Here is a 19,317-nt window from a genome sequence, read left to right as displayed (position 1 = left end):
CTCTCGGTTACGGTTTAATTTTCACCATTTGTACAGTAAAATAATAATAATAATAATAAAAACCTGATACAATTTACGAAAAACCGCTGAACCGTATTTGAAATAATTTTTCATTTACTCAATGTTTACCGAAATGCAAAGTTGACGGAAAAATTGTGGGAAAAACAACATGTACCGTAAAACACGTGTAGTGCATCGGTGCGGATCCGGAAACAATAGATGAGCACTCTTATATATTTCGACCCAATTCCCTCGCACAACTCGCGGTATATTCAGCGGAGGAACTGAACTGAACTAATCCATAATATAGGTCGTAAAAGGTGTTGCGTCATTTTCGAACCACCCCCGTCCTATTGAGAATCGTAGCTGGATTGATTTGCGGGGAATAATGAACACTCGATGTAAAGGGAGAGAAATAGAGTGGGGTGTGAAAATGGATGAAAATGGGTGAAAATGGATGAAAAATAAGCTTCGAAAGCACCGAATGTATGAGTTATTGTTCCATTATACGCAGTAGGGATCTCGGCCTTGTCCTAAAAGTTCTCCTGCACCGAAGGACTGAATCGATAATCCCTGAGGGTGCAGCAGGGAGACCCCGGGAAGCCGAGGCTATTCCTAGGGATGTTTACGTTTTCTTGAGCCGTTCCTGCGGAGTCGAACCATCGGTATATTCCCCGAACGAAATCTCTTCCGCAGTTTCGAGCTTCTCCGCGGTTTTTTCCTACCCGCTCTTCTAAACCTCGCTGTTTATCCATACATGAATTTTATTTTCACTCGTACGAATTTGGATAATTCGTCAACAACTTCGCCTTAACAACGGTTCGATATTACCGTTTGAATGCTCAGTGACGAGGTGTTCCGATGAATCCGAATTGAAATCGCAAAGCAATATTCCCGCAGTGCCACGAGGTGCAAACAGCTCCTAGTTGATACAGCGTGAAACAAAATTGGCGTCGAGTTGCTACGCGTTGCTTATAGAAGACAAACGGTGTAGATGTTAATCCCTTAGAGACGCAACTTCCGAAGACCGATTTTCCAATCTCTGACTCCGAATTCACCCGGGATTCGAGAATCGTGTTTACGAGTACCGGTGTGTTTCGTTTTCTTAAGTGCCCTAGGTTGATACTTTGAGCTTTCTTTGCGAACTGTAATCGCTCGCAAGCGGTGTTTACTCTTCGCAATACCTTTTCCCAACTTCGGTTTGGTTGTATATCGATAGATTGAAATCGCTGACCGCCGTCTGATGCACGGACAGAAACCAAGTCCAATCCTCTGCTTTACCTCGACGGATTTCGCCTTTGAACTTGAAATGTTTTTTCTCTTTTATTTTAGACAGTACTTTTCTTAGCGATTGAATAAATTTTACCGACATGCAAACAGATTCTTAGTAACGGAAAAAACGATAAGCCTGAAAATAATTTTAAAAGTATAGTTGACTGAGAAAATTCTACAGACATTGTTTGTTTCAAGTTACAATTCTCCTGTACTGTTTTTCTTTCCGTTACCAAAGCTTATTAGCTCGACAGATAAGCTCTGGTGTAATTCATATTGGGTAAAAATTAAGTACAGAAATATACGAGAATATAGAATATATAAACGATCAGGCATGGCGAGAGCGACGTGGGGCTTCCGTATACGTATATAATGTAAGTTTATACTTGAAACCATTCAAGATAAATCGATCGAAAAAAGTCCCTTAACGGAGTACGCAATCTGCAAGACGGAAAATACAACAAGTATGACAAAAGTTGGTATAAGCAATTTTTTAGCTACAAAAATTTTCACGAACAACTTTTTTGTTTTCCTTTTCTTCTAATTCCCTTTTATCTGGCGCCGCGTCGCTAACCGAACACTTGAATCCTAGTTACGCGTATAATAACTTTTAAGCTCTTGTGTAAATATACCGCGGGTGTTTGTAATCGGTACTTAATATTGTTTCGAAATTTATCTGTATATTTTCGTAAGCTTGAAGCCTGCGCCAGGTTTAGAAAACCTACGGCAAAAAAAAAAAAAAATTAAATAAAAAAATGCTTGAGGATTTGATACGAAATAAAAATTCTTAAACCTTAAACCGTTTTTACCGTTTCGACGATTCCTTCTTCGTATGCATAAGTGTAACGAGTATATCAGACGCATTTGTGAAAAATGTTTGAAATCGGTGTCACCCTAATTATACGCGTAAATACGTAGAACTCAAATAGCCGTATGATTGCTTAAACTCAACGAGGTGCAACGATGCGTGAGAGAAACTCACCTGAAAACGCTTTCGGGTTGATTAAATCGGTTGCAACGAATCTTGCGTGATTCCATCAACTTTACAGTTACCTATTTACAATAGTGTTACTTTTACATCGATTATCACTCTAATTAATTGCGTCACAGAAAGTAATTACACTAGTATCACTAAAATATATTATGCTATTGCCATGTGTGACTCGTTTATATTAAATAATTTTTAAATTCCCCGTATAATTTTGTCAATTTTCGTTCAAGTAAATGTTGAGTGGGTTTTTTTCTGCAATGATTCATCGATGTCTTACACTCCTCCACACATACGACGATGCGATTAACTTTATCACGTGCATACGAGTGTCTAATTATATCCAGGCGTATATTACTTTATCGGCTAATTAATCTCGGTCAATGGATTAACGCAGATACACCGTGTAACATACTGCAATATATTGTTATACGTGCGCAACGTAACAGATAAAAATATTACGGATAAAATTTTATCATTACTCGTCCTTACTTTCGTTCTTACACCTTTAGTTTCCTTTTTGTGTGTGTGTGTTTTTTTTCAAATTTTTTCTTCTACTTTCCAATTCGATTTTCCAATTTTTTTTTCTCTCTTGGGGAAAAAAATAGAATCGATCAAACGACCGCGCTGCTTCCGTTTAACCGATATAACACAGCAAACGACGAACAGACGTAGCTATCGAACTGCGGTGTGTCGACATACCTACAATACACACCATTCGCCGTTTGTAGCGCAATGCGGAATTCTTACGTGGCACAAAAGTGGAAATTTCTGAATTCTCCTACACGCACGTCGGTAAGACACCCTTTCGAAAATTGTTCGGTTTGTCAATTTTTTCAACAGAGAATCAGTATTATGTCATCGCAGCATACAAACAGGTTAATCGATATCTAAAGAATTTAAATTGGGTAGAATCGCCCTTCCCTTAATACCCCCGAAATTTTAAGTGCGGAGCATTTAAAGCTATCGGGCGATGAAAACCTCGGCGATTACGCTTCAAACACCGTATTAATCCCCATACTTGTTCCTATACAAAGTAACTGAAAGAGACGGCGATAAGATAATCCTTGTATTTAATTCGCCGGTGGCAGGGATTAGAAAATTAGAACCCGAACCCTGAACTCTACGGCTTCGCCGAGAATCTCTCGCGAATGCTCGCGATTTGCGGGCGATGACAAGATAGTTTATACCTATACGGTACAAAGATGACCCGAGGCATCATAATATGCACGTAACGGTGGCACCTAGACGTATGTACTGCAATAAAAATATATATATATATATATATATATATATATATATATATATATATATATGTATGTATGCCCGCACCAACGGTAATCGGATTTAAAATGTACAAGGTGTGGCAGATGCACGTATACTATTTTTTTTTTTTTTTTTTTCTTCTGTTCCGGTTTAAAAAATCTTTTCGACGTTTTATCTCTTAAAAATTATTTGCCGAAGAATATCTATACTTTGATTGTCTTTCTTGATTTCTCTTTTCTTTATCTCGCAATTCATCGTATTTATGACGTGTAATCCCGACACGTATATACCGCGGTAATATAATATTTCTATCACGTATTTTTCCATAAATTTAGCGCAGGATATGGGATAGATATATGTGTATATATATTATATATATAGATGTATGTATGAGCGGCATGGGCAGTTTCTTTATATTGGCCTAGCGCGAAAATAGAATCTTGTACATACAACGCAATCCCCCGGAATCCTTTCCGGAACAGAAACCATTTCTTCTTTCTTTCGTCTCTGATTACAGCCCCATCCGCGTCGGTCTTTTGATCCGCTTACATTTATCTCTCTGCAGCGAAAACTCGCGTATATGTGTGTGCGTGTGTGTGTATGTATGTGTACAGATGCATGTACAGTATACGTATACATATATATATACATATATACCTAAAGCTTTTCTTCATCGATTCAACGAATGGCGAATATCGGCAATAATTCAACGATTTATACCCACAGTTTTATGGTCTTATTTTTCTGTCCGTTTTGCTTTAAACTCTCATCAGGTGTGCAGGAGAAAGCAAGAGCTGCAAAGATTGAAAACTCGAAAATCTCACTGACGATACAATGTGATTATGATATATTTGACAAAAATCTTACAAATATCCTTCAATCAGGTATCTCTTTCAATCGAATTTCATGCTAATACAGTGTGCAGAAAATCGGGGAAATTTGAGTGGAAAGAAGGCACAGGTTTCGACTAGCTTTACCAAGCTTTACTGGCTTCAGGACTTGATTAACGTCGATCGTCGCGTCACGATTAGACGGAACGTCGTTCTTGGATCAATTGACGACGCGCACCATGAACGAAGATAAGAATTTCGATGAAGACGCTGTTGAAAGCTGCTATGTTGAATACGAGGACGAACCGATGCTGTTTAAAACACCGGCCTGCTTTTTCATTCTTATCTAAACGTATCGTGGAGCTTATGAAAATTTTCGTATCATCGATTCTTTGTAATACCTATTTTGTTCTAAAATCGCGGAATATTTCATTTCACGAACAAAAAAAATTTTTTTTTTTTTTTTTGTAAGAATACTTTTCCATTACGAAAATGTGATATGTTGTCCTGTCGCTAGTTGGCTCGTTATAATTGATAATATTTATTATTACAAGTTACTACTCAGCTCGTGTATAGTTATTTGGAACGAGTCAATAACTGCTACGGAGATTTTCTATTTCGAATTGAGTAATAGGTAAACCAATAAAGGGTGCCAATTTCGCCGACCCTTCCGTACTCGCGTCTCCTTTCCTCTATTCGTTTCTCCCTTTCGCCCATACTTCGCTTGTTCGTGACGGGCGTTCACCCCCGCAGTAAACTAAATGACCGTAGCTCGTGGTAAACAAACTCGTTGGCCACTTGTGCACCCCATCGATCACGCGAGCGAACTCGCCCTCAGCTCTCTCTCTCTCTCTCTCTCACTCACTATCTATTTCTCATTTGCAATTTCGTTAAATTGGATAAAAGCAGACAGAAAATCTTTATCCCTTTCTTTTTCGCTCTCAAAATTACGCCAGTAATGACTGATATTCCCGATCCCCACATACGTACCTGTAACGTGAAATATAAAAAAAATTCAACAGTTTCATAAATCAAAGCTAGAGATATACGTTATTTTAAGTTGAAAATTTTTTTGCCAAACCCTGGAAGAAGGGGAGCTGCTCTTTTACTCCATCTTTAAAATGTGACCGATATGCTTGGAATCTATGTATCATATACAACGAGCCTTATGACGTAGGTAGGTACACTGCGTTATATACCAGCATGTAAGATGCTTCGAGCGATCACATGTCACAAGCATGGGTAAACGTACGAAGAGAACACGTGCTTGCAGCTATGCAAGTTTCTATAGACAATATGGAGCATTGTTTTCCTAGATATTCTCAAATTTTAAAGAGCGCGTAGACACTGTGTCCTCTTCGTAAGTTCACAAATTATTGTTTCAAATTTCATTCGCAATGATTTCATTTGATCCAAGTTCATTTTCTATACACACAGCGTACGCACGAGATGCGCTCCAAGATATAATATTTATTTAACGGTGACCGATAGCGATATACTACGGGAAATTAATTTCTCAATGAAAACCGAGATTGGTTTATTTCACATCTGGGCAATTTTCATATTTCAAAGTATTCCGCAGTGTGTCTTTAGGCAAACGTACACGTATATGTATATATGTATGTACGTACGTATGTATAATGTATACGTCTATATACCTGCCTAGAAACTCTGCAGAGTTCACAGCATCACGTGCAAGCGAATTAACAACGAACGAGTAATCAAGGCGGCGAGCAATTAAATGCCTTCGCAAATGACAGATACAGGTATACCTGCAGCATCCCTGTCGTGTTAAATTTTCACCACTTTGCCAACTCCGTTACAGTTTTAACGTCGAATAATAAACACTGCCGACTGCACGGACTTCTCCGTACTATTTTCGATTAAAAAACTCTACGTCTACGACGTGACCTCCATTTTTTCGCCATACCATCATCGCGTTTGGGAAATTTTTCAAAACCGCGTAACGACGCCGTGTACTTATCGAGGAAGAAGTCGACTGAATTTCCGATTGCGGAAAGATCAAAGAAAGAAAATGATTTTCATTGCAATTGTGCTTTTTTTCTTGGGCTAATTGTGAGAACGAATGACCAAAGGTCAAAAGTTGAACGTTCACGGCGACAGAGGCGTTTCGGGGAGAATTCGAACAGCGCAAGCTTTGTTGAAAGGTAAAATTGCGTGGTAGGTGTCGGAGGAGCTAAACGATGACTGGATGCTTTTACCCCGAATGAATGCGGTCATAATACTGACCCCTTTTCGTACGATTCGGATATCGAGTGGGCGTTGTGGCAACGAAACAGGGATCCTGCCTGTCCGTCGATGCGGTGACGCTCTAACCTCGAGGTTGATTAATACGTCTGGTTGATGTGGGGGGGAATTTCAGGTGAAAGACACCCGGCGACTCTTTCCGTATAACGAGAGTTGAGGGGAAAACTTGGTCACTTCCGGAATGATATTTTTGCCTCTCTGATGGGGAACTTACGGAGTAATTTGTACGGATTTTTGTATCTTCAACGAGTTTTGATCGTTATTTTAATTCCCAAGATGGAAATTTATCAATCGATTTTCCAGCTAGGCAAAGAAGCTTGGCGAGATTGAAATTTTGCTAGAAAACGAATCGAGTCATTCGCAGTCGTTCGTCTGTTGCACGTAATAATGATGGCGTGTAACGGAGGTCCGTAATGTTTGAAAAATAACTGTCACGCTGAGTAATGATATCCAGTAACAGCAGAACTATAATGCGTATAGCAACATGTGATGCTGGGTAAGATACGTACGCTGAAAGCATTTTTGCCGTGAGCTTTCGCGATGCAGATATTATTCGTTTATTACACGCTCGGGTAGATAACCGATAAAAATATACCATTCGAATTTCGTCGAAAGTAGTAACTGGGGAAGTATAAGGATTCAAAGCTGCTTTCCGCAGGACGTTAACGTTTAAGGGGTGCCGCATGCTCCCTGAAGTACCTGCTGTAAAATCCTATACCTTACACCGAATACCGGAAATATAATATCCGAGAGTATTGATCCGCAAAAATTTTTCGACGAAATTTCCACTTGGTTCAACATCCATTCGCCCACTGAGCTTTCTCGTATCAGTTCATTTATTTCTTGTAATCTCTCCGCAAACCAACTATCCTATCGCGATAAAACAAAATTCTCCGAGGAGTATTAATATTGATGGAATAATGATTGGACGATCTTCTAGCTGATTTCATCCTCTAATGGTGAAATAAATTTTTGACCCACTTTAATCACATCACTGAAAGCTCGGGCTATACATTATACAGCGTAACGAATCGATCATGAGAAAAATCTTTGGATTCGTGCTTTGAATGGACTTGCGCGAGCAGTTTGCGATTATTCATCGATTCGCTTTTCATCGCTTTTGTTGCTGTTTTGTTTGAAAAAGGCAGACAGGGTTCATTGGTATTCTTTATCACAGCATTCATTTTTTTATTTCAACTATATCTCATATTATATGTACGATAACGGAAAGAAGCTCTCGGATCGCATTAGCATTTGGAATTGAGCCAAATTGCATTCTTAATTTATACCGAGTTTACACCTTAATTTATGCCCACCTTTTTTTCTCATTGCCGTCCTCTTAATCCTCCCCTGCATACCTTCGTACCCCGTTAGCAACTCTCATCGGCACCTTTCAAGCAATTTTCAGCTTTGCTTCTCGTTTCTACAAAATTGTAATTACCTTCGTGACACATGGCGAGAAGTTTTTCATGGCGACGAATAATTAATTCGACGATTTCATTTCGAAATTGAAAATTCAATCAACTTAGGTATACATATATCATATTGTAGGTTATCGATGAAGAATATGAAATCAAATTAATTATTATATGAAAATTGTCATATCTTGGACCGAAGATTACTAATTAAGAAATCTCGTAGGTTATATAATTCTCGTCAGAACATTGGGTACTCTGAACTTTAATGGGAAGCCCACGAAGAGCCATAATACCCGACAATATGACATGAAATAATTCCCTCGAGCGAATCACCATTTCACCCTTATATGAGAAATACCAGGAAAATACATACGGCGTGCAGGTTTTAAACGAACTTTCTGTATTAAGTATAATATCATCCATTCTATGTATAAAACCGTGTCATTCCTGCGTAACATTGTATACACGTATGAAATGAAAATTGATAAATACGGGAAAACTGTAGGCGACTTTTTTCCGAAACTGACTACCGACGTCTTCTTTTCAAGTGGCGGCAGACCTGTTATGATGTGAATTGTCCCATATGTCTCTACATGCTCGCAATATTCCGTGCGACACGAGGGGGACGGGCAAAATTTAGGGAATTCCTTGCAGTCGGGAAAAGTCAGGGAATTTCGTAAATAAGATTGGAATTTTGAGTCTGTCGAAGAAGTAAACTCGTTCTTATGCAAAGTACTATCGATCCTGAGAAAAAAATTTCATGTTCCAAAAAAACGTACGAACCTTGGTTTCTTTGTGAAAACTTGCTTTGCCCGTAGTATAATCTCTCAAGTGAAAATTTATAAATAAAAATTGCTCAGTGCCTTAATGCCAATGTTTCTTATTTCCTATTTCAAATATCATTGGATATATTTTCACGCAGCACGTTATCCTGAATTTAAATCGAAGTCCTTGCTAGAAACACGAGCACTCGCCCTTTTTTTGTTTATTCATCCTTTTTTTTTTCTCTTTCTTAACCGAGTTCCGTTCCTCGAGTCAGAATTAATCGCGTCTACGTACAACGCGTGGGCCATCTAACGCCCACGGAAAACGTGCTTTGAAAACAGTTTTCATTTCTGTCTTTTCGCCTCTCTCTCCTTCTTGTTCGTAGAATGTGGACCGAAAGGTCGTCGTTACGCGTACAACACGTAAAGAATAAAAATCCGAGCGCACCCTCTTACCTGCGAAAATGCTGCTGCACGTACATACACACATACGTTTGAAGCTACTCGTCTCATTGTTGGTGCGGGGCTTACACGTCCGAAGGGGTGGGTGACTGTCGTCAACCCCGCGTTGTGTATCGAATATTGACAGCGCGGAGTCAGGGGTGGGAACCTGATGTTAACGGCGAAACGTACCGCAGTAACGGTCAGAGTTCAAACGTGGGCGGCGAACCTCCTTTCATCTGCACCAAGTTTACGCCTCTGAAACACCTACGCGATATTAGCGCGTAGATGGCTTATAGAGTACCGTAGAATATCGTAGGTGGTACCGATCCACGATCCTACCGATGTCGAGGTCGAAGGTCAACCATGGCGAACATTCGATCACTCGCATACGAGACTTCAACATCGCCTCGTTAACTTGATGAAATTTCACCCAGATATTCATAGTCCGGTGGAGAGAAAGAGAGAAAACTTTTCTCTTGTAATCGTTCGACCGTCTCGGTTAGGTACCTAACAGGAAATACAAACGCACTTACCGAAGAACGGATGAACGACGGTCGGTTCGGTTATCTGCGTCGTGAGATTATTGTTATTATAGATCTTTTTTCTCTACTCGGTGATAAATTTTGATGTATATTTCATCAAGGGCCTTTCGTTACGACCGACCATCTATCTTTGACAAACTTTTGGATTAGTGGCGATAATTTTCAAGTACGCAACGTTACAAAAACTGGTCGTCATTTTCTTGAGATAACGCTTAAACTGTCTACCTTGCCAAGTTTCTCAATGCTCGTATCCTCGATGTAGATGTGAGAGAGATTCTGATTAACGCTTAGTCTTCGTACTGAGACAAAGTTTCAATCCCGGTAATCGTCTAAATTAACCGTATTATACGTTACCACTTACCGTTGCATGGTCTTATCGGCTTAGCGTTTATACACAGTACTTGGCTGAATAAGGAGTGTTTTTTCTTCTGACGCAAATTTAATACATCAACATAATAATGCCGAATTTTATTGTATTCGCGTAACTCTGGGATATTCCACGCAACGGGAATTCTCAATCGTGATACAACAAGCCCTTATCCGATTACTTTCTTTAAATTCATACCAGTTAGACAGTCCGGTAATTATTTGTTTTTATCTGTTTCAGAGGTGAAAATGGAACTCGAAGATCTGATGGCTGATATAAAGAAAACTGCCAACAAAGTTCGGGCCAAGTTAAAGGGTGAGTACGATGGCATATTTATTGATAATCATGCATAGTAGCGGTTATTTGTTCACATGTCATTTCGACTTTTTTTTTTTTTTTTTCGATGCATAATAAACTCATAATTATACAAAGCGAGACAACCGACGGAAAGTCGGGACTAGAGATTTTCTAACCGGCATTGGATTTTTAACGGCTTGACGGCAATATTCCAGTGATAGAGCAAAACATCGAGCAGGAAGAACATACGAACAAATCGTCGGCAGACCTAAGGATACGCAAGACGCAACATTCGACGTTGTCAAGGAAATTCGTCGAGGTGATGACTGAATACAATCGTACGCAGACCGATTATCGAGAGCGATGTAAGGGAAGGATACAACGGCAGCTTGAAATCAGTAAGTCGTTGTAGAACTCGCTGATATTCGCCCCTGAATCAACACTCTTTAATGTCTTGGAGTGAGAATTCACTCCGATGAAGTTAAAAATCACTAATTGTAAGCGGAGGTGAAAATTGCGCAACTCCAAATCGAGTGAAATTTAAGAGTGATTTTATTCGCGCCAAGCGTTTAAAGTGGAAAAATTCACTCTTGAAGAGTGAATATTCTCGCTCCGTCATACGAGTCGAGCAGTTTTTAATCCAAGTAAATTTGGAGAGAAGGATTATTATGAAATTACAATCGTCATTTCCAGCGGGGAGAACGACGACTAATGAAGAACTTGAAGAAATGTTGGAACAAGGAAACCCAGCTGTCTTTACGCAGGGGGTAAGTTTCCACTTTATGTTACACATATGTAGTAGACGAAAAACTTTGACGAGAGAAAATTTTCATGCTTCCTCGGTAATGAATAATCGGTGTTGTTTCTCTTTGTTTACCACAATATCACGCGTATCTGCAGTGAAGAATCAGATTATAAGATTTAGTTCTGGGCAATCTGGTTTTTTTTTTTTTTTCAATCTATTCTCGCCTCCGTTTCGAAAGTTGCGTCGCATGTCACGTCGTAACCAGGGTGAAACGAGCCTGGCTCTTGTTTCGGGCAAAACATCGACAGATGTAAAGTGAAAAGGAAAAAGCAGAGCAATACATAAATTTTCTTATGATCCGTTGCGTCGTGATCATTTAATATTCTCTCCCTCTGAATATTGTTTTTGATTGATAAAAATTTCGAACCTCCTAAAATTTTTACGAATGAGTAATGGAAAGGTGTACCAAACTTCGAAAATCTTGAGCCAGATTATACGAGATTTTTGTTTATCCTATCAGTACCTAAGTCGATATTCAGAAGTTTTTTATCTGGAGATATCGAAAATCTCAGTCGAAATATTTTTGGATCAACACCTAAGGGAAAACTTTTTTCTTCTTTTCCTTGTTTGTCGGCTGTATCTGCTGTTCCGCTAATCGCACCGCCTCTAGACTGCGCGAAATCGATTTCTATGACGAAATTACTGCGAAATGGTGCATCAAAGAATTAATTTTAGCATCATTTGAAATCGGCCAAGCTTAGAGCGAAAAAATTAAACGTTTAAGAATCGATTTGTACGGCCCTAGACTAATCGAGTCCTTAGGAATTGATAAAAGACAATCAAAACCTTACGGGATTAATAGATATAGGTTCGATCCGCTGGTCGGAATTCCTTGGGAATATTCTTTATCTTTCTAAGATGAAGATCGGAGATCGTGGTAGCACTAGATGTTTGCCCAGCTCTTTTTTTCACAATGCCTGGTTCTCGCGTTTACCGCACGTATACACAAAATGAAATGCCATAAATCAAATAAACGCTTCTTCCTGGTACAAATTCGCTCAATCAATGATACATCAAACCGTGTCTTTATGTGTATACCGCTAAATTAAACTTATTTACGATACAGATCATAATGGAAACGCAACAAGCGAAACAGACGCTGGCAGACATCGAAGCTCGACACGCTGACATCATTAAATTAGAAAACTCCATCAGGGAACTCCATGATATGTTCATGGATATGGCTATGTTAGTCGAAAGTCAGGTGAGTCATCTCTTACCGTACGCAACTTACTCAGTATATTCAATCGGTTACTCAAATTTTTTGCGTTCAGGCATCGCGAGATTGGCAAATTAAGTGCAGTAAAGAATGAACCTCACTGTACTATATAAATTGATTTCAGTATATGATATGAAAATACTTTTTTTCAATGAACATACACTCTGCAAATCGGCTTCTTACTTAGAACTCCAGCTATGGCCGATCTGTGATTTTATTCAGAGTGTCCTTGAATCTTTCAATTTTTGTCAGTTCTTCTGGAATCGATTACTTTTCTTTTCCAAACCTCAGATATCATGTAATGCCTGCCCTCTTAAGATTTGAAAAAGACTGAATCGTATTGGAAAATCGTCAAAAAAGTCACCACGCCGCTTGTTAAAAAAGTGTCCATCATTAACGAAGCTGCGTATATAATTGCCGAATCTCATTGAAATCGACGCGAAGCTGCCTGGTGTGATTATTCTCCAATACAGTCAGGCATGTAACTGATAATTGTAAGATTGAAATCGTCGTATTGAAATTATTATTCATTATATTACAATGTTCAAGTTGATATCGAAACTGCAATATTCATTTACAGACGTAAATTCAATTGCATCATACATTGTTACGAAATTATACTCACACCATTCGTGTGAATGACGCGCATTGAAGTTACGCGTTTTGTATTTGCATCGGAGTTCAGGAGTTTCAGGCAATTTCCGTTGAAATTACGTTTCTAAATTACTATTTCAGTTGCCATAATATGTAATAGTGTGACTATTCTCCCCAACAGGTGCTAAAAATTAATTATTTCCCCCTCGCATTTAGAAAGGGAGAGAAATTATTTGAAGTTTGGTAGCAGTGAGCGCTCAACTGGCGTTAAAACAAAAGGGACGGGGGAAGTTTTAATTGCAAATAATATTGACGATTATTATAGCAGCGTGGTAGAGGGTGGTAGCCGGTGATTCTATGCCCGAAACGACGAGGGTTAATTGTATGCGAGAATTAGCCATTTCGTAGACTGATTGAAGGAGAAGTTGTACGCTTTCTTCGACGATTAAAATCCCTTTCGTAACTCGCTATCGTCGCTGTTTTCATTCCGATCTCGTGTGTCAGACTTTCCTTTATCGTGAGTACAATCGCAGCTCGGTTATATCACGTGTTCACGTCTGATGTTGGAAACGATGAAAATAATCTCACTTTCTCCGAGGGATCCATTCAGCCGGATGAATTTATTTCAGTCTTGTTAATTCGTTCAACATATATGTATAAGCGATAATAACGCGACGCAATTAACCCTTCCTGGTAACTCTTGTATCACTCAATCGTTTCATTCTTAATTTCAAACGGTGATACATATCTATATTCACGCTAAACTCCTAATTTCCAAAAACATACCAGCTTACGTTGATTCATCTTGTACAGAAAAAAATAGACATGAATATGTACTGGATTTTTGGCATTCGGTAGAATACCACGAATTCCTGAAACAATTCTGACGGTTTATATTTTCGAGTAGTCAACTCGACCCTCCAAGTATTGGTTCAATTTCTGGCTACCCAGATTTAAACAGTATTTTAATTCTCCCTGTTTGACTGAAAAAATTCTACAGTATAACGAATACCTGCAAGATGATGATGACTAGGTTGATAAATCTAACCCATGCTGTTCATACTTTGCACGTTACATTAATTACCATTGTCTGGGATAACATGTAGTTTGAATATCGAATTGCTTTCACCGATGTGTTTCCTCACTCAAATAACTGCGATTTACATTGATTCATTTTTATAAATCCAAAAATTCCTATGATATAATAAAATTGGCGTATCATTGCGATCAAACTGTTGTTGGAAGAAAATGAAATCATCCTTTGAGAGGACAAAACAAGATCGTCGATAATTTCGTTCTACGTTTGATTGTACTTTAATATATTCGCCTGCGATTTTGCAGAAGATGCATTCCTGTTACCTTTGCAGTAGACTTCTCGGTACGCATTTTTTTTTTTTTTTTGCATTACATTCTGAGTGAGGATACGATCGCAATCATCGAAAGACAATTGGATAATTGTATCTGTTAATAATAAAAAAATCCTAATCCCCACACCTTTTCTTATAATATCGGTCTGTATTGCGGATGCATGAAAAGAAACTGGTTTATTCTAAAACTAACAATATCTTCCCGTTACCGTTGGGTTGCGTCGCGTGCTTTAGGGAGAGATGATAGATCGCATAGAATACCACGTGGAACATGCCGTTGACTACGTTCAGACTGCCACGCAGGACACCAAAAAAGCACTCAAGTATCAAAGCAAAGCTCGACGGGTGAGTCCCTCCCATATTTATAAAAATGACATTCGTGTTCGTACATTTCTAATTGGTCACTTTTTTTTTCTCCTTGTCCGTCTCACCCTTATCCCCTTGCGAATCCGTCATTCCCCCGTTTTACGCATCTCCCATTCTCCCGCACCAATTTTTCCCACCAACCGTATATTCTTTTTTATTCTCTACACTCCGCATTTCAATACTTAATAAAAAACAACGGATTCTTACCACATTCACTACTCTCGTCGCTTTTTCGTTTCTTCGTTTCATCTTGGGTTTTTTTTTTTTTTTCCCCCCAACATACTTCACGACTAAACTACTAATCTATATATTATACATTATAACATGTGTGTACGGTGCTTAAAAATGTGACGGTGTTTGTTCTGTTTTTAACATGGGTGTTCTGGTTGTGTCTCTGTCCATTACTGCTCTGACTACTAACTTGAACGCTAACTATACCTATTACCGTACTGCCATCTGTTTATATAAATATACATATACATGTATACCATGTACATATATACGTATGTATATATATATTTATATATATATGTATATATATGTTACGTAACGACATGCGTATGCGATATAATCATGTATCATCATTGCTGTACTTTATATATCTATATATATAATATGTTTGGTGTTGTATCTATTTGGGGTTGTGTCACATATGTATTATCTCCTCGTCGAGAAAAATTTCACCCATCTTCCTGCTCTTCTTTGGGTTTCCTCTTTCCTCCTTGCTATCCTCTTCCTTTCCCTTTTCGCCTCCCTGCGTACGATGTCGCAGGGTGAATTAGTGGACCGCATTGAATACTGTGTCACGCAAACCGAGGACCACGTTGGTCAAGCACAAGGTCAACTCACCAAAGCAGAAGAATATAGAAGCAAAGCACGTAAGGTAAAATCTGTCAATATAGATAAGTATCAAACCAAAAAGAACGATATCTACGATATGTTTTATATCCCATACATAATTATACGACCGTCAATCATTATACGCAGTTATTTAATAAACCATTTTTTTTTTTTTTTGTTCTCACCCTTCCAAACAGGGTATATAAGGATAGGGGAGAAAAAGTGAAAGATCGAAGGGGCTTTAGGATTAAGTTTTGTTTGACCAATGCTCAATCGGATCTTCCCTTCTACAAGTATGGTGATGAAAGAAAACAGAATTTCAATTAGTAAATATTACAAGCTATTATTGCTTGATTAATTATTTTTTTTCTTTCTTATCCTATTTGGTTTATTCTACGTAACAGTATTTTAACACGTGCTTTTTGAGTTGTGGCTGATATTTTATCTAGATGCAGTTTGTCGAACACGGCTTGAAATTATATAAGCTATGAATACACGGTATTAATCCATTCTCTAGTTATATAATACACAAAATACTCACACACGTAACAGTACAATACTGCCTAATTACTATTGTTTTTATTACATAACATTTTTTTTTTTTTCCACTCCGTTATAATCCACACGATTCAAAACTTTGTGACTGGAAAAATAATTCCGTATGCAATTTGATACCGTATTACTTTTTGGTTTGATATATATTATACATATATTTATAAATATTTCATATTTGATTCTACCCTGAGAAAAACCTTTTTATCCAAAATGCCCTAATTTACCCAATCTCTTTAACCGATCCGTGCGTTGTGTGTTTGTACCACTGTGTTAAATCCTATAGTATACATACACAGTGTTATGATATAAAATAAAGAGTAAAATTTGATCTTGACGTTTCCAATTGATTTCACATTTTATTTTCAACAGAAGAAAGTCGAGATTCTCGTATACATGTATTGTGAAATATAGAATAGCTAGTGGTAGTGATATTAAGAAGGGGATGAAGAAGAAAAATGCGAAGAAAAAGAAGACAATTGAACACAAACTGGTTACGAAAATAGGTCGATTGTGAATTCTTACTATTTATCTATACGCTTTTCACTGGTTAATTTTGAAAAATTTTTATTTTAAAAACAATACCTTCACTGACGAGCATAACTGCATTGTAGAAATTTTTGAGAAATTCTTGAGCAAAAAAATGAGTAAATAATTTTTGCATGTATGTAATTAAATATCAATCAGCGCCATTCAGCAGATAAATCAGATATCAACATATGGATTGAATAGTGTAAATTGCACGGTTTTCGTTCATCTTTCATCACCCTGACGCATTGTTGAAAAAATTTCAATTATCTCTTCTTAATAACATTTCCACAGCCTGGAAAGCATTCCGTCGAAGAAATAAGAAACTGCCACCGACAGTTTTCTCGATTCGTGTAATACGTATGTTATTCCATACTGTATTTAATTTTTTTGTAGCAATGTAGAAACATATATTTTCGAGCACTATTAGGGATTACGTAGCTGCAATGGATAGATGACATGAATCTTCTTTCCTTATCCTCATAAGAGGATCATTGCTTTGATTGTAATATTTTTATTTTTTATTTTTTTTTTTTTTTTACTTCTCACTTATGAATTTTTATATACTGTTAGATTTAGTGTGTATGTATACAGGTTTTACAGTGGCACATGTTATGGTAATGAATTTTCTTGTACACAAATGCTGTGTCATACAAATAACACGTAAACGTTACATGTTACACAACATTAAACACCATTAAATTTCCTGGCATTGTCTCAAATAATACTAAACGCAAAACACATAAAACTCAGAACAAAGAATCTATGTAAGTCACCTTTATCCGCAACAAGAGCATGAGCATTAAATCCCCACAGCATCGCACGTCTAGACACACCAATTCTTTAGTTGCAATTCTAAAACACAACTGCAACACCAAACAAACAGCACATCATTATTACACATAACACAGAACACAACCATCAAGTATAGTATTGCCACAGATAAAACTAAATCCAATGCACATGAAACACAGAACAAAAAATTTGTGTATTCAACCTTCTGTACAACAATGACATACGCATAAAAATTTCATAGCACTGCACATTATATATACATTACATTAATACGCTAATTTGCCACAAACACGAATGCCTATACATATGTTATTTTGCCAACGGCACAATCTCCCGAATAATTAGTGCTTCTTAGTTTTGTCATTATTCAAATGCTTTTCACTCCTATAAAAATGTATTCCAAGCCATTAAGATTTTAATTATATTTCTAAATATTGGAAAATTAAGTTTAAAGAATGTTTAAAATAGTTGAGCAGAAAAAAAAAATTACATTTCTCATATTGACTATTCGTAATGTGCAATGGAATCGTTTTTGTAAATTCTATTTATTCATTTATTGCCCTTTTGCTCGAAATGTTATGATCAATTATTTATTATATCATAATTCATGCTCAGTAATTAAATTGAACACTATACTTGCAACATTTTATTTAGATTATTATCATTAAACTTTGACGATATAATAACAATTAATTTCTTGATAAGAAACTGACGTCAAAAATTTCTTTTTGTCCACAGAAAATGATCTTCATTATGATCTGCGTGACAATAGCAATCATCATTTTGATTATCATTTTGGTACAAACCATAAAATGAGCGTAACAAATGCACATAAGACATATTTTTTATGTCGTTAGTACTTTATTTAGTAGAAATTTATACGCGATACAAATTTACAGTTAATATTTATATATATATATATATATAGAGAAAGAGAGAGAGAGAGAGAGAGAGAGAGAGAGAGAGAGAGAGAGAGAGAGATTTGAGGAAGAGTTTCGTCGGGGAAGGTCATTGATTGACACTTGCAAAATTATTTAATTGCAATTTTTTCGACGTTTCGGCTGGGCCCAGCCAGCCATCTTCAGGGTGAAATGATTATCCTAAACGCTTAAGATGTTAGTTGCATGGCGATCGAGAAGGAAGTCATATATATGTATAGAAAGATACAAAGTACAGTACATTCATTTTCGTTATACAATCACTTTGTTTCAGAGTTCTGTAGAAGTATATTTTGTCGCGTATTATACTGATAACTATAAGATAGGACGAAAAATTAAATCCACAAGTCTGGGAAGTTATTCTATTCATGTATGTACGTATTCACCTTGTTTTAAATTTAAACTTGAAATAATGCGGTTTTTACCGTTTAAACTTTAAATCCAACAACATCACGGTACCGGTATTACAGATTCTAAATTCCTATGGAAGTTCATTATTAATCAGCACAATTGTATTGTAAACACGTTTGCGATTTATACAAGTCTTGTGTATACGCATGTATTTGGTTACATAAATTACCTAACGATAGCTTAAACGCGATGCATTAATTTTCTCTCGGGTGGATATATAATTGGGGAGTGCGCAAAGCTTACAATTATGTTTCAATTGGCTATTCTGTCTCAAAATTTCATAGATTTGAACGTTGCTTACACATGGACGTATGATGTTTAAGTAATCGTCCGTGTTTCAATAAAGAACCGGATATTTTCATATCCTTTTACCGAATGATGAAGATTCAGAAATTTTTCTATAAGTAAAAAAAAAATGCGACAATTTGTTTCCTTCACAACTATCG

The 19,317-nt window shown here is 37.3% G+C and overlaps 1 protein-coding gene across 7 annotated transcripts in view; it reads left to right on the top strand.

The window, feature by feature from the left end:
* LOC124297380 (syntaxin-1A) overlaps positions 1-19,317 on the top strand; it is an 85,916-nt gene that overhangs the window by 51,846 nt on the left and 14,753 nt on the right. For 3 of the 7 annotated variants that reach the window (XR_006906586.1, XR_006906585.1, XM_046748348.1), the window contains exons 4-8: positions 10,400-10,474; positions 10,672-10,854; positions 11,150-11,223; positions 12,328-12,465; positions 14,676-14,786. Coding sequence is in view for 5 of the 7 variants with exons in the window: in XM_046748348.1 (XP_046604304.1) it covers positions 10,400-10,474; positions 10,672-10,854; positions 11,150-11,223; positions 12,328-12,465; positions 14,676-14,786 (581 nt within the window). In the remaining 2 variants the exon portion in view is untranslated. Of the gene's footprint in view, positions 1-10,399; positions 10,475-10,671; positions 10,855-11,149; positions 11,224-12,327; positions 12,466-14,675; positions 14,787-15,579; positions 15,691-15,844; positions 15,869-18,260; positions 18,429-19,317 lie in introns of those variants that run through there. The other 4 variants (XM_046748347.1, XM_046748350.1, XM_046748349.1 and 1 more) reach the window with 4 other exon arrangements.

This window comes from Neodiprion virginianus, chromosome 2 (assembly GCF_021901495.1).
Source record: "Neodiprion virginianus isolate iyNeoVirg1 chromosome 2, iyNeoVirg1.1, whole genome shotgun sequence".
NCBI lineage: Eukaryota > Metazoa > Arthropoda > Insecta > Hymenoptera > Diprionidae > Neodiprion > Neodiprion virginianus.
The sequence above is the reverse complement of the archived record's forward strand: the minus strand, read 5'-3'. Positions and strand labels throughout refer to the sequence as shown.